This window comes from Melozone crissalis, unplaced genomic scaffold (assembly GCF_028551555.1).
Source record: "Melozone crissalis strain CALT ecotype California unplaced genomic scaffold, PUWL_Pcris_2 ptg000009l_1, whole genome shotgun sequence".
NCBI lineage: Eukaryota > Metazoa > Chordata > Aves > Passeriformes > Passerellidae > Melozone > Melozone crissalis.
Genome location: NW_026535787.1, coordinates 5,883,920 through 5,909,705, shown reverse-complemented (window position 1 = coordinate 5,909,705; position 25,786 = coordinate 5,883,920). Strand labels below are relative to the sequence as shown.

General features: G+C 47.7%; 1 protein-coding gene across 1 annotated transcript in view; it reads right to left on the bottom strand.

Moving 5' to 3' along the window:
- IGSF3 (immunoglobulin superfamily member 3) overlaps window positions 1-25,786 on the bottom strand; it is a 91,847-nt gene that overhangs the window by 55,285 nt on the left and 10,776 nt on the right. The window contains exon 2 of the mRNA XM_054270293.1: window positions 9,719-10,096. Within this exon, the coding sequence (XP_054126268.1) occupies window positions 9,719-10,096 (378 nt within the window). The remainder of the gene's footprint in view (window positions 1-9,718; window positions 10,097-25,786) is intronic.

Sequence of the window (25,786 nt, the reverse complement as noted above, 5' to 3'; positions counted from 1 at the left end):
TAGAGCTGGTCTTCAACTGCACCAAGCTCTCGGACTAAAGATTCTTTTTTCCTACTTAAAAATCTTTGCATCCTTTACCTCTCTCAGCACATTATGCTAATATACACAGCTTATGTCACCAATCTCTCTACTCTGGGGGACATACTGAAAGGCATCCTACAAAACACAGCAATTATGATTACCGAACACCTCATTTTACCAGGAACTGGCAAAGCACATGGGAAGAGTCAGCAAGGGAAGCAAAAAGAAAAAGACACGGTCTGAGCAGGGTTGTGTTTTCAGCAATTCCTTTCAGGGCAGCAGAGAACCCCAAGCCCTGCAGCCTCATTGGCACTGAGCAGGCTCAGAGTTCAGCAAAAAGCAAGTGCCACATGCCCATCACCCAGAGGGACGCCTGAGAGCAGCCAGACACGGCTCGAGAGCAGACTGGAGGGCACGACTCAGAGCCTTCAGAAAAGAGGCTTTTTCAGGAAAGGCTGCTTGGTTTTCAAAGATCATTTTAGCTGACTGTCCTGATGTTACGATTCAGCCTCGGTGCTGCACAGAAAGCCACCCAAGCAAAACACTGCAGCTCTTTACAGTCTGAAGGCAAGTCAGCATTCAGGGTTCCACATCTGCCTTCCTGACAAGGAAAGATGTACAAAGTCTGGAAACAAGAGGGCTCGTTTTAAAGACAAGCCTAGATCTGTGAGCAGAGGGCTGTGCAATTGCCTGAGGCTGAATTAATTTACATTTTTAGAAATGGCTTTTAAGAATACATTTTTTTCTTACAATGCATCAGCACAAGTGTACAGGTATGTCCAAAAAAGGACACACATTCTCATAGTAATTGTTCTCCACATGCTAGCTAAATTTAAAAAAAGTACCTCTGCCTCAAAGGGGACAATATAGGAAAAACATATGGAATACAGTGATGTGTTCCAAATGCGTCTAATGCCAGGTTTTTGAGAAATGGGTAGGTGGATGCCATAAAAAAAAAAAAAAAAATCAGATCCCCAACTGAGAGCCCTTCCCACAAAGCATGTCATGCCACCAAGCTGCTATACAACAATAAGAAAGAAAAGAATAGGAGATGGCATACTGCAACAAAACAGGAATAACTGGAAGTGTTTAGCAGGAAAACACAGTAACATGGGATGAGACAAAGACACACACAAGGAGTGAGCCCTGTCCCACTGTGCCAGGGCACGCACAGAGATTTCTGTCATAAGCCATCAGCTCCAACCTGACTGCTGTCTACAAAAGAGAGGTTTGGGAAGCACAAGGAATAACCAGCCCATGGAATTCAGTGCCAGACTGTACATGACTCAAGCACAGGTTTGCCTGTGCCGGGCTCCCACGTAGCTGCCCACGGCGCTGCGGATCACTGGCCCCCAGTCTGGCAGTGCCTATCAGCCTCACAGCCTCTGCCAGGGGAAAACTGGGTGAGCTCAGGCAGCCACACTTCCAAGATAGCAGAAATGACTAAGCAGGACAGGAGATGAATCCTATCCAGCATTATTACCAGGCAGAGCTGAAATATAAGCCTTTGTTTTTAACTCCCGCTATCTGAGGAGCTCAAAGCCCATCACAATTATTTAGCATAGACTTTGTGAAAGGCTTGTGTGCTATTATCCCTAATTTTACCAGCTGGAAAATGGGGAGGGAGATGGATTGCTCCATATCCAGGGACATGCAGCAAGTTGGCAGCATCACAGGGCTGAATGCCTGCAGCATCTCAAACCAGGTGCAATTCCCCAGGCCCTGGCCACAGGAGCTGCCAGAGGTAAATATGTTTACCCCTCCCCACTCCTTCCCCATTAACAGACAAATACTTCTTTTCCATCCATAGCAGGAACAGAAAGAAAAAGCAGAGGACCATAGGTCAATTATTTTGTGAAGGTTACTACAGAGAGAATTAGGCATATAAAGGAGGACAGTAAGAACAAAATACCCTGTGTCTAGCTGCAAAGGGCCACCTATAAGAAGGCATTTGATTTTTTTTTTTAAATCCCTTTTTAATGCCAGCTAAAGGGTAATTTGAAAGTGAAGGACATTTTGCTCCTCTGGGGAGCTAATTACTGCAACAAGCACAGCCCAAACAGGCGAAGATGAATGCAACTCACACAGCACAACACCAATCCTGCAGCTCACTTTGGTTAACTCACACAGCTTGGCCAGATAAGGCACACACATGTTTCATGGAGGTAGCCAAGCTGCCAAGACAGACTAAGGGAGATTAGGACATCTGTGCTTAGGATTTCCAAGTTCCACCTTCAAACAGCAGAGCAGAGCAATAGAGACCAACTCCTGCAACCTCACGAGAGAAATAAGAACAATATGAAATATAAAAAATATGCCAGAAAAAAATATAATTTGGGGATGTAAAATAGTCCTTGGTGTTCTCACCTGGTTGAGGTCATCAATGTTATGCCATTATTTAGCTCTGACCCTCCAAACTCATTTATTTAGCACCAACCATCCAAAATGCTGCCTAAGAGTGGTTCCTTTCTGCAGTGCAGTCAAGTATCTCATCACAGGACAATCCAGGGTGGAAGGGACCTTGGGGGTCTGTGGTGCAGCTACAGGGCCAAGCAGGGTCAGCTATAAGGTCAGACAAGGCCACTCAGAGCTTGATCCTGTCAGGTCTTGAAAGCCTCCGGAGATGAAGCCTTTGCAACCCTCCAGGACAGGCTGAACTGCTTATTTCGATTTTTGCCCTGCTGCTGCTCATCTGCAAAAAGCCTGATCTCCCCAGGACACAAGCTGCTCACTCAAGTACAGCGACAAACACTTTTCCCTGTCTCTCAGGTGAAGACAAAGAAGAAAATTGCAGCACAGAAAGAAGAGCCCCCAAAGACTTCTATCAAAACTGGTAGGCCCTTGTCTCTGAGACTGCCATCCCTCTCCTGGACACCTGCCTCAAGGCAAAGCCACCTTCAGCCCTGGTCCTTGTCTCTGAGACTGCCATCCCTCTCCTGGACACCTGCCTCAAGCAAAGCCACCTTCAGCCCTGGTCCTTGTCTCTGAGACTGCCATCCCTCTCCTGGACACCTGCCTCAAGCAAAGCCACCTTCAGCCCTGGTCCTTGTCTCTGAGACTGCCATCCCTCTCCTGGACACCTGCCTCAAGCAAAGCCACCTTCAGCCCTGCTGACAGCAGGAATAATCCACGTGCCCCACAGGGAGAGAAGTGACTGCTCTCACCCAGGCTGCCAGGAGCAGACTGTGCTCTCCCAAACCCAAACTGACGTGACTTTATCCCTCTGCTCTGTGCTCAGACAGATCACGTACGGCAGCACTCGACGAAGAAGGAGGGAAGCTGCTGCCAACAAGCAGCAGCAGCTGGTTTGGGACAATAAAAGTTCTTTTTTTTTTTTTTTTCTTGCCTGCTACACACTCTTTCGCTCTCAGCAGAGGTTTTTGGTGGCAAGTTCAATTAAGAGACCTGCTTTCTTCTCCTGAAGGCTTGTCTGAGACATACACAGCTCCCTTCTTTCCAGTGCTAGGTTTATGCAGGTCAGACACTTTTCTCCCACCTCCCATGCCACCAAAGCCTCTCAGACACACCCTATTCCTGTCATCCCTGTCCCAGCCATGAGCTTGCAAGTGGCCACAGTTACATGTCACAGCTGCAGGGCACAGAGCATCCTGAAGACAAACTTCTAAAGGCATGGTCTGAGTGCCCATGGACTGAGTCCTGCTCTGCAGAGAGCTCAAGTGCCCTGGGCAGCTCAGCATTAGGAGACAAGACCCCCACCACACAGACACAGAGACACCCTGACCTGCAGAGATGCAGATGGCTCTTCACCCATCAATGCCCCTGTCCTCCACCACTCCCAAGCTTGGCACGGTGTAGAAACTCCACCACAATGGGACTACCAGCCAAAAAACCACACAGAGCCCTTGGGAGCCATCACAGGTAATACAGGACACAGGAGAACAGGGCAGAGGCCAAGGCACCAACCCAGCCAGGCAGGATGAGACCAGTGAGAAACAGCAGAGAGCAAAAGTGTGACCAGGCTGACAGGGCAGCCACTGAATAGCACCGAGCCAGCATGAAGCCTCTCTGCCCTCTGGGACCTAAGCCTGGCTGGAAACAGGTCCTGGTGACCATCCCTGCAGGCACCACCACCAGCTCCACAGCAGCCCCTGCCCGCTGCAAAGGCAGCTGTGTTTGAGTGCTCCTTGTTTCTCAAGTCTGCACTGACATTGCTTCTTCCCAGCCTGTGGTACCGTGGGGACTGTGGTCTCCTCCCAGCCAATCCCCTTTCATTTTTTTGCTTTAACTTGTTTAGGATTGATGCTGTACAGCTGCTTCCCCCAAAATAAAGACTAAAAGACCTGCCACCTCCTCAAGTGCTTTGAAACCTTTCCTCCCGCTCTATCACTACCTGTTTAAGAAAAACCTCAAAGCTTGATTTCTTCCCTCAAATCACTTACTCTGAAAAAGATCTCAGCGTTTTTGGGAGCACAGATGAAAAAACACTGAGATAAAAGTCTGAAACTTCTGAAGAGGTTAGACCTGGGCCTCTTCACTGTTATCTAAGTGAGGGTACAGGCACACAAACAATTCATCGCAGAGATACAGTGGAGTACAAATTTGCAGTGACTCACGCTCTTTGAAGGAACTGCCATGTGCTCAGCTCTACCCTGCAGCAAAACACAAGTTTACCATCAACAGGAGAAGCACAAACCACCACCTCAATTTGCATAGCACTCCTGCAGCTTCACCAACTAAATTAGTGCACAGAAACCTCCTCTGCTGCCCATATTCCAAGAGTTAAGAAAAGGGATAATGCCAATGGTAACCTGGAAAATACTGCTGTCTTGCCAGTGGTGATGCTGTGCTTCTGGGATGCTGCTTTCCTTCACCTACAAATTTTTTGCTGTCTCTTCTTAAAAACGTACATACTTATCACAGCCAGCAACAAGCAGGACCCCAACACAACCGTGTGCACTGTCCCCAGATCCATGATTTAATCATCCTAATTTAAATTTTGTACAGCACACTCTGCTGCACACTCAAGTGTCTTCCCAATTCAACCACAAAGTCAAAATTCCCATCAGTTGCTTAGAAGCCTGATAGGGCAAGTCTCCAAAAGCAGCCAAGTTTACAACCAGTAGTGCCTAGCTCCAGTCTAACATGCAGGATCTTTCTTTAGTCAACATAGAGAACTATGCACTTCATTTAAACAAAGATGGACTGCTCTCCAGATTTGTCCTTTTCTGTCTTCTGATGGCAGATATTGCCTGGATATCTACCTTAGGCAGCAAGTCTGGTGTTAAACGGGTGGCAGACAACTCACGAGATCTTCCAAAATATTTTCCTGCCACCCTGAGTAAAAGAGCATGACACAATTTTGTGTCAGTCTCAGGGAGCTAAAATCTGAAGGCAAACACCAGAGTTGCAGACTTTGTACACGGGCTAATCCTTTCTCATAAATCACTCACAAGGCTTTGGCTCCACAACATCCTGAAGAGCTTTCTTTTTTTTTTCACCCCATCTCCCTCAGCACCTGAGATGCCCTAAATTCTTCTCCTAACACATCTCACAGCCCAGGCACAACTCCATCATCCCAAAGATGCAGCTCAGAGGGGGATGAGAAGAGGAGCAGTAGGATACAGAAAGGCTTGTTTTTGAAGCAATTGAAGACTGGTGAAGAAGATTAAGCCTCGATACACATGCTGCATGGCAGAAGGCCTTTGAACCACATGACTGGCCTCATTCCTAGCTTCAGTGAGATTAGCACTTGTGTTGCATGCCTAAAATTCAGATAAGAATCCCACAGAGAGCCTGGGGAGCACTTCTTACTCCAGGCCATCACAGACATCAGGTCCTCAAAGCAGTACTAGACCAAAGTCTCAGTGAGGGAAAAGCAATCTGGAACAGCGACATTAATAATGGCAGAGGGACAACTAACCATGCTTGCTGCTCACGAGGTGGAGAGAAGTGTACTTTCAAGCCAAACTGGCATGTCTCTGAAGCTGACAAGATTGTTTTTTAGCAGGCTCAGGGCCCTGGAGACACAGCCTTCACCAATGCTCAGATGGCAGGAGCAGAACACATCCCAGCTGCTCTGCTGCAAGCTGAAATGCCCCAGTGCAGACAGCAGCCCCATGTCCTGCTGCACCAGGGTCCCATGCAGCTCCCCTGTCCCTGTGGCTGTATCATGAAGGTGGAAAAGAGGAGAAACTCCTCCTCCAGCTCCTTCCTCAAACCATGGGACACAACAATTCCAAGGTCCCAGAGCAGCAAGCCTAAAATCAACACTGCTTCAAAGCCATCCACTTCACACATAAGTGGAGAGAATAGAGATGCTAACAAACCTGTCTCCCTTCAGGCTTTGCCGCTGCCAGAAAAGAGCCACTCAATCTAATGAGTCAATTAAAAATTCATCACTGGATGAACGAAGAAAAAAAAGAAGTTTGGTTCTTTTTCTGAGAAAATGAGAACAGTAACTCTTTTCTGTACCTCTTCTTGCACAGTATCTGCAGAAGCAAAACCAGCCTGAAAACCCCAACCTATAGTTGAGACAGGAAAATAGAAAGGACCTGTGATCTGCCCAGGTCTGCAGAGCCCATTTCCCCAGAAGGACTTCACGGTCCAACAGAGTTGAAGTCAGTCAGAAGTCACCATTTCCCATGAATGAGAGGGAGAAAGAAGGCTCTCTGTAAGGGCATTCTGTCTACAGGTCATTGGTGAGAGCACTCTGAAAAATTCAGTTTCTGTCAAGAGTTTGGCTAACCCACAGAAGGGAATGTACACAGATGCTCATGTTCAAAATGTAAGTGACCCTAAACCATTTCCAAAGTGAATTTTCAGAAATGAATTAAGCTAAACTAAATTAGGGCCCAAAATCCTGAGCACAAGCATCCATGGAGGGGCATAATGTGATTTAACTAATCCACTAGAAGTTACTTTAGATCAATTTTCTTGAGTATCTCTGACACATGTAAGCCCCAAAGCCAATGTCCTCCAAGCACAGTTCATGGGTGTCTACAGACTCCCAGATCTTCCTGGTTTGTAACTGTGGAAAGGGAAGAGCAAAAACAGATCAACCCAGCTTTGGCTCCCCAGACTCTTGGGAGAGCAGTGGAGGAGCTTCCCACTGCCCAGCCACTGGCTATGCTGACTGTGCTCAATTCCAGCTCTTTGGCAGAGCCACCAGAATCCATCCAACCCCACCCTGCCCCCAGGCACGTTTTTTCAGTGGGTGTTGGTTTCAATGGGTTTCACTCCCCAAGGTGACTTAACAAAAGCAGCGCTGACTCAGTCTTGTTTAAACCGCAGTGGGAACTGCAAATCTGGAGACCTAAAGCAAATTACAGACCCACAAATAAAAAATAGAATACTCAGGCATCTACACCCCAACCACTCATGGACATCAGATGGCAAAAAAGGCACCTAAATAAGCACCTACACCCGTGCTGTGGAGATTCACCTGGGACAGTGGCTGGGCTGGCACCTCTGAAGGAAAAAAGTCAAGGCAAGAAGCTCAACCTGAAGAAAGGCTATTGTGATTGAAATCATATCCTGGCTCCTTTCACCCTCGATTTCTTGTGTCAACACAGCCTGAACCAGCAGCACCACCCTGGGCTGGATAATGTCAAAGTGGTTTCCAAGCTGCAGCCTCACAGACATCTCCTAAGCAAAGCAAGCCTGCTTGCAGTCTGTGGGCTTGAATTTGCTAGAGGGGTGTCTGTGTTGTACAGGAGCTTTTTTAGAGGTCTTTCAGCCAAAGAGTTGGATGGAACCTAATTTGACTGCTGTTAGCTGAGTTAGACACTTCAAATATTGCTTTGAGCTTTGAGATACAGAAAGCAAGCTGAAGCTTGAAAAGGTCAAATCATCTAGTCAAAGAGGTACCATGGAAATACTCCAGATTTTAAAAGTACCTGTTTTCGATTTTTCTAACGCAAACCAAAAAAAAAAAAAAAGAAAAAAAATCCCAAACCAGCTTCTTCTGCACACTCATCTACAGACAGCTCAATCTGCTCAGTGGTTTCAGGATGTACTCAGCACTGCTGTAAGAGCCTGAAGATGACCATCTCTCCTGTTCCCTTTTATGTGCTGCTCATTACTACTGCTCTCTTCCCTGCTCAGTTATTTCACCACCTTTGGCAGGCAGCTCTCTGGTCTGCGACTTGTGCCATCTGACACAGACTCCCCGGCCTTTTCCCTCTCTGTAAATCAGCCCCAGTTTTGCTTTCAGCCTTGGCTTCAAACATTCCTCTGCCCAGCCGTGCTGCCTGGTGTCTCATTTTTATAAAGGCCTTATTAGTGAAGAACACTCACTATTTCCTGTGCCTCTATACCGTCATTTCCTGCAATTCCCACCACTGTGCCACCTGCTCTCCCTTCCAGGATTTTTATCTGACAGCCTATGCAGACCACACTGTACATGTTGGGTGGAAGGGTCTCACACCCCATTGTGGAGTTACATTTTAGTTTAATGGTATGCTCTGTCTCACCCCTCCAAAATGTAGGGTTTATTCCAAGCCTGTGATCCTCCTCTGAAGTATCACGGATGTGTAATCCCACTGGGCCAAGTCTTATTCCACACCAACTTTGAATCTCCCTGTTAAACCGTGAGGGAGACCAGATTCCTCTTGGCCCTTTTCCCCCTACGCTCTCCCTCTCTTCCCCTTCCCCCCTTCTCCCTCAGAAAGTATCATGGATCTGTAATCCCAATGGCACAAGTCTTACTCTGCACCCACTTTGAATCTCCCTGTTAAACTGCGTGAGGGAGACCAGATTCCTCTTGGCCCTTTTCTCCCTAGGCTCTCCCTCAGAAACCATGTTGCTCCCGAGGGTGGAACCCCCAATAAATCCTCATCTAATTAGCACCCTCAGAAGCCATGTTGTCTCCTTGCCTGTCTGCCCAAGTCTTACCCCACACCCACTTTGAATCTCCCTGTTAAGCTGTGTGAGGGAGACCAGGCTCTCTAGGCCCTTTTCTCCCTAGGCTCTCCCTCTCTTCCCCTTCCCCCCTTCTCCCTCAGAAAGTATCATGGATCTGTAATCCCAATGGCCCTAATCTTATTCTGTGCCCACTTTGAATCTCCCTGTTAAACTGTGAGGGAGACCAGATTCCTCTTGGCCCTTTTCTTCCTAGACTCTCCCTCTCCTCCCCTCCTTCCCCCCTTCTCCTTCAGAAACCATGCTGCTCTCAGAGGTGGGACCCCCAATAAACCCTCATCTAATGAGCACACCCTAAAGCCATGTGGAGTCTCCTTGCCTGCCTGCCCAAGTCTTATTCCACGTCCCCTTTGAATCTCCCTGTTAAGCTGTGAGGGAGACCATGTTCTCTAGGCCCTTTGCTCCCTAGGCTCTCCCTCTCTCCCTCAGAAACCATGCTGCTCCCGGGGGTGGGACGTCCAATAAATCCTCATCTAATTAGCCCCCTGAGAAGCTGTGTGGAGTCTCTTTGCCTGCCTGCCCAAATCTTACTCCGCGTCCACTTTGAATGTGCCCATTAAGCTGTGAGGGAGACCAAATTCCTCTTGGCCCTTTTCTCCCCAGGCTCCCCCTCAGAAACCATGCTGTTCCCAGGGGTGGGACCCCCAATTAACCCTCACGTCATTAGCACCCTCAGAAGCTGTGTGGAGTCTCCTTGCCTGCCTGCTGCTACCAGCGAATGAACAGCTTAGGGGGCCCCTCAGGGACTCCCCGGGGACCCCTCAAAGGAACTGCACCATCCCACGGGCCCAGCCAGGCTGCGAGCAGCACAGCTTACCCACGAGGTTCATCTTGGCGCTGTAGCTGCCGAAGTACCTCTCGTCGGTGTTGGGCGTGTGGCACTCGTACTGGCCGGCGTCGCGCTCCTGCAGCTCGGTGATGTGCAGCAGCACGGCGTCCCCCTGCAGCCGCTCCACGAAGATGCCGCGGCCGCGCACGCGCTGCGTGTAGATGGCGTAGGGGAACGAGGGGTCCACGGTGCTGACGATCTGCACCTCCCGCTCGGGGGCCGAGGGCAGGTAGATGGACCACTGGAAGTTCTGCTCCGCTGGGCCCTGGTAGCCGCTCACCTTGCACCACAGCGTGATGTGGGAGCCCTCTGTGCGGTACAGGGGTCCCTCCTGCACCGTCACTTGCCGCTGGGCCAGTGCCATGCCTGTGGGAGGAGAGCAGCCCAGCGTTACTGACCAGCAGGCAATCCCCACACCTACACCCAGATATATCCCTGCCCTTCTTCCATGGCCATGCTGGACAAAGCAAGCCCTCACACCCTGGTTTACATCCGGCACATCAGGCTCTGGCACAGCACCCCCTGACAGAACTCTTGCTGACTCAATGGAAGTGTTTTTAAAAACACCCCACAAAAGAAGCAGCTTTGAGGTAACACAAGGCCCTTGTTAGGAAGTGGTGAGAACCCAGGTGTGAAAGGGCAATGCACCACACAGTAACAAATCAGAAACTCAAGGTGACAGGTCTTTGTTTTCAGTACTTTTACTTTCCAAATCACCCCATGGAGAGAGGCCAGGGGGTTACACTCCCTCTCCTCTGGCTGCTGGGCCACCCAACTCCAATGCCCCAGGCACTCATCCTCCATCAGCAAACCTGCCAGAGGCTTCAGCTGGTATAAAACCCCCTTCTTTTTTTCCCCAGACACTCATCCTCTATCAGCAAACCTGCCAAAGGCTTCAGCTGGTACAAAACCCCCTTCTCTTTCACCAAACCCAGCACACCTTCTCCATTCTCTCTTACGCTTGTAAAGGCCCACAGAGAAATATCAGGTTTCTGGCACTGCCTTCCCAAGCCAATTTGAAAGGTGTGCATTTAGCACATAACAAACCCAATTAAAGTTAATGGAAGGAGGGGGCACTTTCCAGTAAAGCTCAGTGCCCCTGGCTCTGGAGTCAGGGCCCAGTGCCCTGCGCTGTGCACACGCAAAGACACCAAACAAAGCCGGCCCCGCAGCACGGCGACCGCGATCCGCCGGATTTTTACACAGATTATGGATGGCTGGCCCTTGGGCTCATGGCACATTACCAGCACAGCCCTCCAGGGGCCAGATAAATTACAGCAATCTATCTTGTTTGTTGCTACATCAAAGGCTCGAGGTCTGGAGACCACGGTGGGTGTTCATCGGTTATTGAGTTACCAGCAGCATGCACACATGGCAAGGCCAATCACCCTGGCTTCTGTGACTGCTTGCTTGCCATCATAAAACAGCAATAAGCCGATTTAAAGCAGGTCCTGCATAATCACGTTTGCAAATTTCATCCTCTCTGAGCGTCTGTGTGTTGGGGGTTCCCGCCCTTTCTCTAATTTTCAATAACAACACTCAAGTCCAGAGAACAATTTAACTTTCAAAAAGTGGCATCCTGCAGGTGAAGAGGTAGCCCTTGAATCTGGGTTTATTGATTCAATCCTGCCCTCTGAACATCAATGTCCAGAAATGAAGTTTTTCACCACAGCCAGCCTGGACTGGAGCCAGGAGAGATGGTTCTTAGCAGCTTAAAACAAATTGTGAAAAATGGGTTCAGCACATCCATCAGGGCATGCAGCTGAACAGATGGAGTGCAATTCAAACTATTAACTTGGGCTCAGCTTGCTGCTGCTCCAAATTATGTTTCTTTTTACTCTTTATGAAATAATGTGATTTAAGGGGAGGACGGGGAAAGCTAGCACGTTTGAAACAAACAGGGAGAGGAACAACAGAGGTGAGCACTCCCCCACTGTTTGCTGTACCAATCTCTTCATCCTGGGGACAGATACTGCTAGAGACAACTAACACATCTATGGTGCAGGCAGCCTCTTCTCTCACCCCACAAAGGCCAAAGGACAAAGCAAATATTACAGCCTTTGAAGTGAACTGTTTTCAGAGCAGCAGGAAGGACAAGATCTTTATTACACACCTAAAGACAGCTCATAATGCAATTTCTGTATGCACATATAGCCTTGCTACAGCACACACATATCCCATCTGCAATGACAATTAAAACTGCACCACAAGGCAAATATGCAGTGGTAGGAATTAAAAGTTCTACACACAACACTCCATCAGGTACTTCTCAGCTAAGTGCACAACTTGTTTATCAGGCTTTTAACACAGTGCTGGATTTTTTACATAAGAGTTTTTCAGCTATCTAGTTAAAAAATAATATTTTATCAGAGATGGGTATCTGACTTTCCAAAGCTCACTGGAAGACCACAACCCTGGGGACCCACAGCACAGATTTTTGGTGGATGTCAAATCTCACCACCCTCACAGCCAGCATGGACATGGGCTTCCTCCTTCCCTTCCCAGCAGGTTTCAGGACCTTCACTGTAACTCTAATCTGCAGTCCTCCTCCAGGTTCTGAAGAGATCCACTTTCTACATTCCTCCTCCTCTATTTTTCCTTGCACTGGGTTGCTGCACCTTCCTACAGCAACCAAAACTGAGAGAGTTAAAATTCAAAGAGCTCCCTGCTTCCATTCAGGCTCCAGGAACCTAAGAAGCTGAGGGACAGAAGGAGACAGTGCAGAAAAAGTCCTGCCCAGCTCCAGCATGGATAGAACACAAACCAGTCAGGCTTTTGCTACAGCCTGCAGCAGGTTGCTGTCCCAGAGGCGAGACACAAAGGCTCAGAAGTTGGATGGAACTCGGGAACAGGCTGGATCTCCAGAGGAGCAGCACATCCTCACTGCTGTTCCCTGTGCCTGGCTGCAAACTCCTGCTCCAACACGGGTGGGCACAAATGCTTTTCAACACTTGAAAAAAAATCCCAAACAGCAGAAGCAGAAATACTTCTCCAAAACTATTTTAATCAAGAAAGGAAAGAAGAAAAACAATCAGCCTGAGGCAGACATCCAGCAGTACATGTTGTGCTCAAACCTTTTGCATGATGTTTGGCATTTTGCAAGCTCTGGGAATTGCTATATCCATGATACACAGTATTAAGAAGAGAACTTCATTTCTTAGTGAGCAAGTGCTCTGATTAACAAAAATAATGTGTCTGAGATCCAATTTAAACTCTTATCATGCCCTCTTGAAGTGAGAGAAGAGCTCACTACAGGAGGAGCTGTGTGCTCCACACCTTCCCTAGGACACCCAGGAGACAGTGATGGTGGCATTTGGCTGGTACTGCACTGGCACAGCTGGCTTTTAATTGCAAATCCAATATAATTTAGTGACAACACAAGGGCTGATAGGGAGGAGGTAGTGAGCCAAGTGCTACTTTAAAATTAATAAGAAATTGCAGGTTTGTGCATCTGTTTTTTTCCAAAAGACAGCAAATCCCATGTGATAAGGAGGAAGCCATCCCCTGATCCTTATCCCCTTTGCATCAGGGTTATTGTTGCCAGCCTTTTGAGCCAAGGGCAAGCCAAACAACAGCCAGGCAGCTCTCAGCTTACCCATCTCCCAAGCCCTGGAGGTGCATGGGGAATAAGAGCAGTGGCAGGAGGGGGCAGTGCAGCCAGGTGCTGAGACTGAAGCAGCAAGGGACAGTGCAGGACCCAGGAGCCTCAGATGCCCAGTCCCTGCACCTGCCCTATGCCAGCTCTCCCAGCAGGGCCGCTGCAAATGTCATGGGAAACAGCTCTGAAAAGCACAGGAAAGGCAAGACAAAAGTGCTATGTCAGAGTCACACAGCCACTCAAGTCTCCCTTGTCACATCACAGCCAGGATTTCAATGCCTCTCCAAGAAAGAAGGGAGCAAAAAAGGAGCATCAGGCATCCCTGCCAGCCAGGCATCTCCCCCAGCAGTGCTTCTGAGTACATGGTGTGTTTGCAAAATCTGTACCCTCACAGCAATCTCATGATTTTGGCAACATCTGACCTTTCCAGGGAGACCCACACAGAGCTCGGAGCTCAGGCTTTCCACACACAACTGGTCATTTCAGGTGCCTGATTTAAGCACTTTGAAGAGGCCCCATTTGAGAAAAGGCCAAACATTTACCTTCTGGGAAGGAGGTGGATCTACAGGTCCCTTTCACAAGAACATGCGTGCAAAATTTTAGCTGAGAACATCGACTCAAGGCTTACTGCAGGGGACAGGTGAGTGTAATAAAAGGATGCCTGAGCACACAAAAACTCTGCCACAGCATTGACAGCTCAGAAGAATAAATAAAAACTCATGACAGAATGATGAAGAGCCTCTTGCACAAATATTCTCTTCGTCTCAGACCATATGGGTTATGTTTGCACCACATCCAAAAGCACTGCAGCAGTTGCACCAAGTTATCTTCGATATCAATAATCACTGCCAGTAGTCATTTAATGTGAAGGAGAAACTTGAGTTGCTGTGAGTATTATCCTGGGTCTCTAATCACTAGGCAGTGACTAAAAAAGTCATGATACACATGTCTTCTTGGTATAGATATCTTCTATAAGCACCAGGGCTAACAGTGATGAACACCAAAAGGATTACATGGTTTGAGGGGATATTTCCACCCCTGCAGCTTTACAGAAGTTTTCCTTCACTGAGAATCTCTAAAGCACTATTTGTCAATAACTGACAATATTAATCCTAAATTTCCTTTAAAAATTACTTTGTGCCTTTGACTACAGTTATTAGGCAGAGAACATTTCCAAGGAGATCCCTCTCCCTTTCACAAATACACAGCACACATCTGGGCTTTGTTGTTGCTGCTATTGTTTGTTCAACTTACAGGCACTCCTGAAAAAGTGTCAAGAGAGGAACAACAATGATGATAAACACTAGGGAATGGCTTCTCTGTCAGAAATAATGGAGTCTGGAGGGAAACAAAGGTGACTTGAAGGGGAACTGGTAAAGGTTTTTTCACAAATATATATGCCATGGCAAAGATGGTCAAGAATTTGACCCTTGACCATCTCCTCTAGTTTAAATACCAAGGGCCATCAACTGAAACCGGTCAGATCCAGATTTATAACAAGGGAGGCAGTTCATGCAGCTGAACACAGCAGACCTGTGGATGCCCTTGACAAAGGACACTGTGGGTATGGAAAAATTTACAGGGGTCAAAATATGAGTGGGACAAGCTCATGAAAGAGGGCTACCAAACAGGTAAATCACATCAGGTTCCTAAGGCTCCCAAAACAAGCTACAATTGCACAGCTGCCTGCCTAGAGCTTTCTGAGGCATGATGCTGAGCAGGGTGCAGTATTTACTCTGAACTGGTACAGCTGTCCTTGTTCCCCTTCACAACCCATGTCATTGCAGACTGTACTCTTCAACAACATGGGTCTGCAGACTGTGCCTTGGTTATACTACAACAGAAGCTAAAAAAGGTACCATTTTGGCTTCTTCTCCAAGAGCATGACTATTTCTGCTCTCAACACCTGAACCGGTTCCCTCAGAACATCCTTAGAACTGACATGGGAGCTAGTGCCCCATGCAGGGAAGGAGAGGGAAAGGGAGGAACCAATTCATAAATCCTACTTGGCTATGACAAATTAGCATCTGCAGCAGACCACAGGACCTGGCAGAAAGTCCCCAGTAATGAAGACAATTCAGACATAAATGCTACAGAGTCTAATTCTGAGCTGCAGAGAGATGCTCGGGGCAAGCTCAGCCCAAGAGCAGGCGCAAGTGCACCACAGGCTGTGGCCACTGCTGCCCTCCTGCAGGTCTGAGGGGACCTGCAGGAGCCCAGGCTGACCACCCAGCTGGCCACTGCACTCCAGTGCATGGCATGGTGCCATCTAAGGTGAGGCAAGTGCCAGCAGAGTTCCTCCTGCTGCTCGCCGTGTCCTGCAGGCTGTGGCATCACCCCTTCTCAGTGCTCTGACTCCCCAAAGCAGCAGCACTGAGCCCTGCACAGGCCTCTGCTGCCAGTGAATTACTCAGGGACAGTCAGCATCCTCCAAGCTCATATTCCCTCTTCAATCAGACTCATTTTTCAGTCTCACTTATGCACGAGGCTTCCCAGGGGATGGCCCCTCCTCTCTCCCTTCAGTCACCCACAGAGCTTGTAGACGCCTCTTGCCAAACCCAGCCCGTCACTTAGTCCCTGCTTTTTCTCTGGACTCCACAGCAGGGCTGACACTCACAAAACACTAACTCATTTCAAGAAGGCTCTTCCAAACTCACCATTGTCCAGCCGCTTCCCCAAGCAGCCATCATTTTTTTTTGCCATGGGCTGAAGACTAATAAAATCTCCGAGGGAGACACTCTGCCCCACCAGGCAACACCAAAGCAGAGAAAACCTTTTAGCAACACACACCTGCTATTCTGTGAAGTCTCCTGTTAAGGCACACAACCAAAAATTAGGTTTGAGCTTAATTTTTGCATAAATGAGTCACAGCAGGAACAATCTCCATACACTGCAACCTGCTGCCAGATGGATAGAAACAATGCTATCAGAAAAAAACATGTGGTAAGCCCCCACCATCCCCCCAATACAGTAAAGCCTCATTCTGGGAAAATACAGTGTTTTCTTGGGGTATTTTTTCTCATGCCAAGAGAGCTCAGTGTACTGAAAGGCTGGCTGGAGCCACCCGCAGAACAACTCCCTATTCTCCACCCTTTTGCTTTAATGTTTAAATGGTGCAACCAAAAGGATCCCTTATCATCCCCTTCCTCCATTCCTGCCACCATCCCACCACTCCCAGCACATGGGCCATCTTTCCTAAACCAACTCATATTCACTTCTCATTTGAATTCTTCCCACTGCTGAGCCAACTAAGGACAGCTAAGTGGCGAGGTCAGCCAGGAGCAATTTATACAATAATTGGTATGGAAATATCAGAATCAGTGGGGAAATATCAAAGCATGGGCAAAGTAGACAGGAGCTGCCAGTGAAGCTCTTTGTTCTTCCAACACCACTGCCTTCCCCCGTCTCCGCTCGCCGCTCCGTCTCACAGCCGCTCGCTTCCACAGCAGATGTTTACTGTCTTTTAAGAAAAATGTTTTTAATAAATATGAAAGAGATGGCATTTCTTTTAATCACCATAGATTGCTGTGGCCTGTGCCTAGCTTCCCAAGTTCTGACTGTAAAAGAGGTCTTGCACCTCTGCGATAAATATGCATCCAGTCAGACATCCGACCCCCTCGCCCAGATCAGAGCCATTTTACATCCTTTGGTTCTTCTCAGATCTGGCCCTTACATTGACAGAAGACTTCCTTATTTTCCCCAGTAGGGCATTGGTATTCTGCAGATGCACAGTGTGCAATGTGATCTGCCCTTGTGATTTCTTCCCCCCCTCTTTTTTAAGCAAACTACACCCTATATGGATGTCACATTCCTCTAACTGCTCCTTCCCTGTTCTACAATTAGGCATATTAAAATATGCTAGTTTTAACACTACCTTAGAACAGCATGTTCTTGAGCCACACATCAAAGTTGCTGTATTACTACAACCTTTAAACTTCTAAAAATGCTGAAAGGATGCAATAATAATTCATTATCTACATTGGGCACTGTGAAGACAAGAAACAATAGGCTTGGACTTCAGACTGGTCATGGGAGCTAGCTAAATGCTCCATTTCCCAGAAGCTAGGAAAGTGAGGCACCACAGAGACTGCTTTGTGAGAGACTGAGGCATCTTACACTCCAGCTTCCTCTAATAGACACTTTCTTCATGGATACCATAAGGCAGAGATGAAGCTGCCCCAGGGGATGCATGACACAAGATCTCCCTGCTCTTACAGTTCTATCATTCTCAATCATCCCACCAGAAAGTATATTTAAAGTTACTTTGCTGCACAGAAGCCTGAAACTACTCTTTAATCTAGTACAGCTTTACTTTGAAAAGTCAAAGTACTCAGCATCCAGAAGCCAGACACGCCTTTGGTCAGAGAAAAGAGCAATACCCATCACAACCAAAGGAAGGGGAATGGCTGGGCAGTCCTCCTGCGCACACATCCCTGAGCTCTGCAGCTCGTGGTGCTCAGCCTCCTTACTTCACAAGGGCTTTGAAGCACTTGGTGGCACAGGATGTACCTGGATGTAAAAGCTAACACCACACGCTGGTGCACGAGGGACAGACTGAGCTGCTGCCCTGCTGCTTCAGAGGCATGATGGTGCATGACTGCTGGGGATCCAAATATCTTGGTGCAACACACCTACTGCTTACTGCAGCTGTATTAATCTCCTGCAGAGATGCTGAGAAAAAAGAATCCCTTATAACCTGCAATCCCTGTATTCACAGAAGCTTTGACCAACCCCACAAGAATGCTGGCTCTTTTCTGTACCTAAGGTAGAGCTTGTCCTGTGAAACATCTAATCAACTGTTTCTCTTCCTCCAAGGTCAGCACACGACCTTTGCAGCCCTTTCCCATCTCCCAGATCAGCATGTTCCTCCCATCCAGCACCCTGCTACCCTTATCACTATGGGAAGAACAGAGCAGAAGCTCCCTGGCAGATTATGCTTATATTGGGAGCGTGCAGGCAGGAAGTGTTGGATTGCCCACGCAGTTCTGACTTGCACTGCTCCTCGTGCCTTATCCTTAGGAGCTTCTCCTTCCTCACAGCCCACTCAATCCATGCCCTAGTGACTTGTATCACTGCTGCTGGTTCCAGGTCTGGTTAAGCACTACAATACAAAGCAGCATTTACAGCAGCCTGCTGGAATGCCCAAGGCAATGCCTACTTTTATGTTTTCCAATGAAAAGCAGTGATGGCTTCATTAGGGCACCCCCAGCCTGAGTACTGAATCTGTCACCACATACTCCTCTGTAAGATATAGTGCAGACCTGCACAAAAAGTGAAGCCTCCAAAGATTCCTGTGTGTGCTTTTCCTTCTGTTCCTGTAGCTAGCTCTTAAAATACATGGAAGGACACACCATTTACCCTGATGTCTCTAGTACTGCTCCCAGACCTCTAAAAGACTCAGCACTGCCATTTTAGTACCAAAGCTATGAAGCACCAACACTATGAGGCATTTTGGACTGCTGAATCCTTGGCTGGTATGTGCTCCCAGCCCATCAAGAGGAGGGGGTGAAATGAAATTGTTTTGAGCATCAAAGCTAGGCAGGAAATTTCTGACATAGTTCATTATGCCCTCCAGCCCCTGTATTTCTTTTTATTATCCTTCTTTAGTCTTCAAGTCCTACATGTTCAATGTCCAGGGTCACTTGAAGAATTGTCAAACATTATTCCCTGTGCTATCACTCACTCTCAGACAATAAGAAACTTCATTTTGTTTCACAGTCAATAACGTTTTAATGTCACTTCTTTTTTTGTTTTCCTGCGTGCTCTGCGATCCCTTCCAATATTAAAAAACAGAACGTCCCTATTATTGCTGTAATTCACCTCATAACATCCCAGATGCTTAAATACTCTCCCAGGAGAAAAGAGTGTGGAGTCCCAAATCTCACCTTCACATTATCCTTGCCAAAAGGAAACAGCATTTATTACCCAGGCTTTCATTAAAGGAATTCCCTCTCTTTCATGAGATCTCTTAAAATACATCTGATGCATGGAGATCCTGCTTTCTTGCCTTCCCTCAAATTTATTTTTCCTTAAGAAAAACAAAGCTGCTTGTTCTCTTTCATTAAAACACAGGGAGGAAGGACAGACATGCAAGTGCCTCCCTCCCTCTCCAAAGAGAAACACCCATGTTTTGGCCCATCTTTCCATACTCCTTGAAGTTGCTTATTTGGTTTTCTGCCCTTCCCCTTTCTCCAAGTGACTCCAGATTTCCCCTTGCTTTGCTAAAGATGACACTTAGGAGTTCAGCACCCTTATTTTTCTCTACAACCTTTACTGGCATCTTTGTCCTTCTGGGCAGGGCTGGAGCATCTCCTTTTCAACCTCTAAACTGGAAACCTCAGGCAGCCATTTATTAATTGCTTAACCCTGAATTGATTACCTTCTAGAGGGAGAAACTTAACAGCAATCTGGTCAATATTGACAGGCTGGAAGAGCTGATGACAAAGCGCCCTGCTGCACATTCCTTCCCACCTCCCAGGGCACACCATTCCTCCAGCACTCCTGCTGCATCCTTAGACATGGGTCTGCACCTGCTCCCCACATCCTTGGGAGCACACAGCTCTGCAGAAATACCACTAAAAAAAAGTTCTAAAATGTAATATCCAGAAAAGAATGCAGCCAGGGCAATCTCTCCCTCTTCCTTCCACTGTGCTGAAGAAACATTTGTGCCCCTCAGCCACGACCATTAGCAGGAGAGAATATTCAATTTGCAAGGCAAAGCTGCCATCTTGTACTCCTTCAGCAGAAAGAGCTTCCAGGTAAATTGATTTATCCCCAAAGTCAAGTGTACTGGCTAAAAGGATGCATTTTTCCAAGACAGTTTTCCCACCCCACCATAAAGGATCACAGGAATATGAAGTACAGCCATATAGCAGCAGTTAGTTTTCATTTTCTCCCCACAAACTCATCTGGATTCCTCCCTGTTCACTAAGCAGCAGCAAGATGCTGCCTCTCAAAACTTCTGTGATTCAGTCAGACAGCATCCCTGAAAGACAGACAAAGATCCAGGGAGATTCTTCAGCTACCTGCTCCCTTTTATTGCTAATTAAGATGTTAGAACTCCTTGTCTGCATACACTATAATTTATGAGTTTGACATGCTACGCAGACTATCAGCAGTTGTCACCAAACTATCAAGGCTCTCATTTCAAATGGGAGGACAGGAGCTTTCTGGCATTTGGAAAGGAAAACAGAACAAAACAAAACAAAGGGATGCAGAAGCATTTAAGTTACTATTTCTTCCAGGAAGAAAGGCACAGTCATTCCTTCTAAGCACAGTACTACTATCAGTGAGTAAGAAGGACAATCATGGGATACTCCTCCCTGAGGAGGAACAAACCCATGCACCAGGGGGAACTGACCAGCTGGAAAGCACAGGAAAACACTTTTTAGACTAAACAAATAAACAAAACCAACACACAGCAGTGAGGGGTAACTGCACACTGGCACAGGCTGCTCCAAGAGATTGTGGAGTCTCCACCCCGGAGGTATTCAAAGTCATCTGGACATGATCCTGAGCAACCTGCAAGGGGCTCGGACCAGATCATCTCCAAAGGTCCCTTCCAACCTCAACTTTTCTGTGAAGGACCCTCCAAAACTGCATTTTCACCACTGCTGTAGACTCAGTTACCTTAGCTCAGCACCAAGCACCTACACAGAGCAACCTCACTGCACCAGCTACAGAGAAAAGGTGGTAAAAACACCCTCATCCCAGGAGATTGAGTTTAAAAATGTGGCCTCACAATGCAGTTAAGCTGATCTAGGTAGCAGCTGCCACAGCAAAAATGCAGTCTTGCCTTCCCACTCACTTTATTCCTAGCAAAATACACACAACTCCTCTCTTCATGCTTGACCTCTACATGAGCTGAAAAAGAATTACCCAAGGAAAGAGTTTTCACCAAGAGAGCAGGAACATCTTTTTCTTTGGGGGACAGGGGTAAACAACCCTTTTAATGGGCTGGGATAATGCACCAGCTCAGGCACCTTCAGCCAGCCAGCAGATGGGTCAAGAGCAGGGCAGAGTGGGAGCAAGTGCCAAGGTCTCTGCTGGAGACCCTGATGGCAGCTCTCTAGCAGGCCTTATGCAAAGGCAGCAAGTGAAGAGGTGCTGAAGGTGCTCACTTCAGGTCACTCCCCATCACACAGAGCAAAATAAAAGGGTTCCAAGCCACCACTTTCAGCAAGCAACCCTAAGAGCAGGAGACTTAATGAAGCCTGGCTTCCCGTGCCTTCAGGAGGGAGGCTGTCTCTGAGACTAATGACTTGACTGCAAGCTCCAGCTGGAGCTTCTCCTGCAGCTGGCACAGTCATTTGGAGGCACTGCTGAAGAAAAGGGTCTCCTTCAGTGCCCTGCCCCTGCCCTGACTCAGCCACCTGCTCTTCACAAGGCTTGCAGGAACTTGTTTATATCCCAGCTCTCTGCTCCTGTCAAATTTGCGTAAAATTGGCCAAAGGGCTTCCAGGTTATCTGGAAAGGGGTGGCAGAGGCAGCATGATCAGATAAGGCCTCTTTCTCTGAGAACCCAGCCTGAGGAAACACAATGAGAGGCAGAGGCTGGGAATCAAAAACCACAGAGGGAAGGAGCACCAGAAAGGAAAGGTAGAAGGGCTTTAAGAGAGAAGACACGCATCTTGCATTTGGCACAGCAGAGGAGGAGGAGGAACTAATTTGAGAGTTCAGGGGAACCAGCAGACAAAAAAAAAAAAACCAACCTGAACAAATTTCAACAGCTAGGAAATGCTGCAGCTTACATTCCTTAAGCAGAAAGACCCAGGTGCGTGCACATGCATGTAAGGAAGCACCAGAGACAGAGGTTAGAATTCTGAATTGAACAGAAATACAAGCCTGTGACACCAGCAAAGAGAAGCCACTCCAGTTTTTAGGAGTGGACAAAATTACAAAGAGGCAGGGACTCTGGGGTCATAGAACAGACCCCTTGTGGCCACACAAAAACAAACCCTGAAGCTGGTGTACAGAGTAAACTCATGAGGTCATAAGAAAAGCTCTGTCAGAGGCAGGAAAAGACAAAGACAGCAGAACGTAGAGGAAATCACTCAAAGAAGAGACCAAAACTGGTCAGTGCAAGGTCAATTACAATGTCAAGAAAGGTAGCATTTGATCACAACCAAGATGGAGAGCAGTGGGGGCTATTAAGAAAGCCCTTGTGAAGTAAATCACAGAGACAGACTAAACTGGCAGAGAGCTGGGAGGCAAAAGCTCCAGACACAGCATCCCATGGGGCTTGCAGAGGACACAGCAGCTGCTGGAGGAGGGGGAATAAAGCAGCTTTGCATTAAAGGAGAGAGGCTGTGAGCAGGAAAACAAATGACTGAGACAAGGGAAAATTAGTTGGGACCCTTAAGTCAGGCAGAAAGGTTAGAAATTCTGCCTTTGTGAAAAGCATGGAGAAGGAAAGCAGGACAGAGAAAACCAACAGGTGAAGACAGACCATCATTTGAATGTCAGATCTCTTCATAAAGTTGCTACAGTTTGAGAAGAAAATCTGAAGGTGGAGAAGGGCCTATCCAAGCTTGGGGGGCAATACCACCATCAGCATTCAGTAAAGCAAAATTTAAAAGGGTTTATGAGAGACAAGGCAGAGAGGGAAGAGAGCAAGCTCTGAGATGAGGAGGTCAGCATGGTCAGAGGACTCATGCATGACAGCAGAAGCAGCCCATGGTGGGGCTGGACATGGGAGAGAGGGCAGAAAAATTGTCCTGGCAATCCTGGGGATGAGAGGAGATGCCACTGCATTGTGGTATAAACAGCTATGGGGCAGAAATACTGATAAAAGAGAATGGGGGAAATCCACAGCCGGGGTGCACAAAAAAGCAGCAGCAGGAGTGGAAGAGGAGGAGAAAAACAGAAAGATCCTGAAGGGGAGGAGGAGTGCTGACAGAAAATCAAATACAACATGCTGGCTGGCAAGGCAGGTACCTCCCTATGGCATGGGAGACCCAGGCACAGGGAGGAATGACTCTGGACTAAGCAACAGCATCTGCTGAACAGGAGGGGCCCAGCCTCCAGCACCGAGACAAGAACTACACACGAGAGATGCAACACAGAAAGGGACACGACCTTAACTTAATGCAAGTCTCATTTGATGTATGGAGTCTGGGAAAAGCTGCAAGTTGGATATTTTCAGGATTACAGAATCAGCTCAGCCACACCACACCTCGGGCACCGGTCCAAACGCCCTTCTGCCTCCCAGAGCAACCCATCTCAGCATCCATGAGATGGATGGGGCAGCACAGCCCCAGAGATGCTCCAAAGGCCATACACCCTGACTTCAGCAAGAGCAGACTTGCCTCTTTGTAGGGCTGCAGGTTTATCTGAAGGTCTGAAAGAAAGCAGAGTCCCAGCTTCTAGACACAGACAGTGCGTTTGAGGGTGACTAACTAAACAGCATTTGTCACTAAACAAAAAAGCCTTTCCCAATGAACTGAGAAAAGGAAGAGTGGGGGATGAGGTAGACCTTTCCTAAATACACCACTCTGAGCATCCTCCTGCCTACAACTCCCCAATGAGCAGACGTATGCAGAAGTTTTCATCTTCAGCTACTTACTTAGCAAAGCCTAGTCCCCTCTGATCAGGGAGTTAAGGAAAGGCTTACACAGCTACCAGGGAGGGAGGGTTTTATTTATCTGATTCCAACATGCCCAAGTTATCAGACTCTAGAGGAATTCAATTAATGAGAATAAAACTCTTGTTTGATGCAAGTCTGGAAGGGTGCAGCGGGTTGTTTTTTCCCTGCAAATAGCTGCACCCCAGAGATTTTTACCCTGATTATAAGCCTTAACAGCGACCGATTGATGCAAGCTGAACAGATCCAGCAGCTGCACCGAAACACCACACACACTTCTGATCTGTCAGGGACTGACACAGCTGGAGGAGACCACAAAAAAGACAGGGAGAAGGGAGGGCTGCAGGGCCAGGAAGCTGGGCCTGCAATCCCAAAGGAGCTGCTGAGGCCATCCCCCTCCTCACCTCACAGCACAGCAGACTGGTGGTGAGGGTTGGCACGACTTGCACCCACTAGCACAGCTGTCAAATGTCACCTCCCGAGGTGAAGGCAAAATTCAATGTCCTGCACAAGCTCCTGAGGCAAAGCTTGGGCACCAAGCTTCACCACCTGGGACAGAGCTGCCACCCATCCTGGCAGTGTCCATCCCCACTGGTTCCCTCTCCCCCACAGCCACCCAGGGAAGGGGCACAGCCTGTCTCCCAAGGGGCTCCAGCAACCCCAAGGGTTGGCCCCGAGGTTTTAAACGTGGCAGTGGTCACACCTGGGCTAGGCTTGGCCTCTGGCACTGTGAAAGAGGGGGAAAGAAAGAATTCTGACAGCAATATAGGCTTTGGAGAGTTTTACTCAGCTAATCCTCTCCTAAGGCTGGCCAGCTGGCTTTAAAGGGAACAGACGGAGCAACATCACAAATCACTGAAGCGATGGGAACCCAACACAGGGTGCAAAACCCTCCTCACACAAACGTTCCTTTTTAAATGCTGCCACGAAGATAAGCACAGCTCCCAACACCACTCCCAGGCTGTGCTAGTCCTAGGAGATTTACCCAATGTTTATTCAATGCACATTTCTCCAAAACCCACATGGTACATCCAGCCAGGAAACCGAACAAACATCCATAATTTCCTTTGACACCTCCTAGCTACACTGCTCTGACAAAAGCAACCAGAGCCATCCAGTACCACTGCATGCCAAAAAAATAAAGGAAGAAAAAAGAAAAAAACCCCAAAGAATCCCTGTTATCCCTGTCTCCTTACTAAACCCCTTCAACACAGTGAGCCAGCAAAAGGGAGGAATCACAGGCTGAAGCAGCCAGATTCCATCAGCTGGTTAGGACAGCACCAATAATACCTCCTGGCTGTATATTTGGGAAAGACATGTAGGTGTTTCTACAGTCTGCTTACACAGAAACCTCAGGAACTCTCCCCTCTCTTCCCTAAGGGAGATTCAAGACATTTGAGGTTTAACAGCTGCAACAAACAGCATCCTCTTACTAGAGAAAATATTCAGGAACAAGATAACAAGAGACACGGTTACTGAAACGGGATGAAAACATGGAAGAAGCCTCTGGGGTCTAAGTGCTGCCCTAATGACTGCAGACTGCTACTCAGAAAAATCTGAATTCAAGTATACAGCTCTCATCACCACTTGCAGATCAAACAGGAATGGCAAGATGCAAATCCTGCTGCCTGCAGAAGAGGTAATCTAAGACACCATTTGTGAGCAGCCCACTAGCAGTGCCACAGCCCCTGCAAACACAAAGAAATAAAAACCTGCAAATGCCCTTGATCTTGCATTCATTCCCCAGTAGATTACTGTGCTGAACCCAAACATCATCACTTTAATGTCTGGAGCAGTTGAGGGCACAGTTATTATTACACATGAAATAGCAAGGGTACATATTCTCTATTCAAATTCGATTGCAGACATGGCAGAT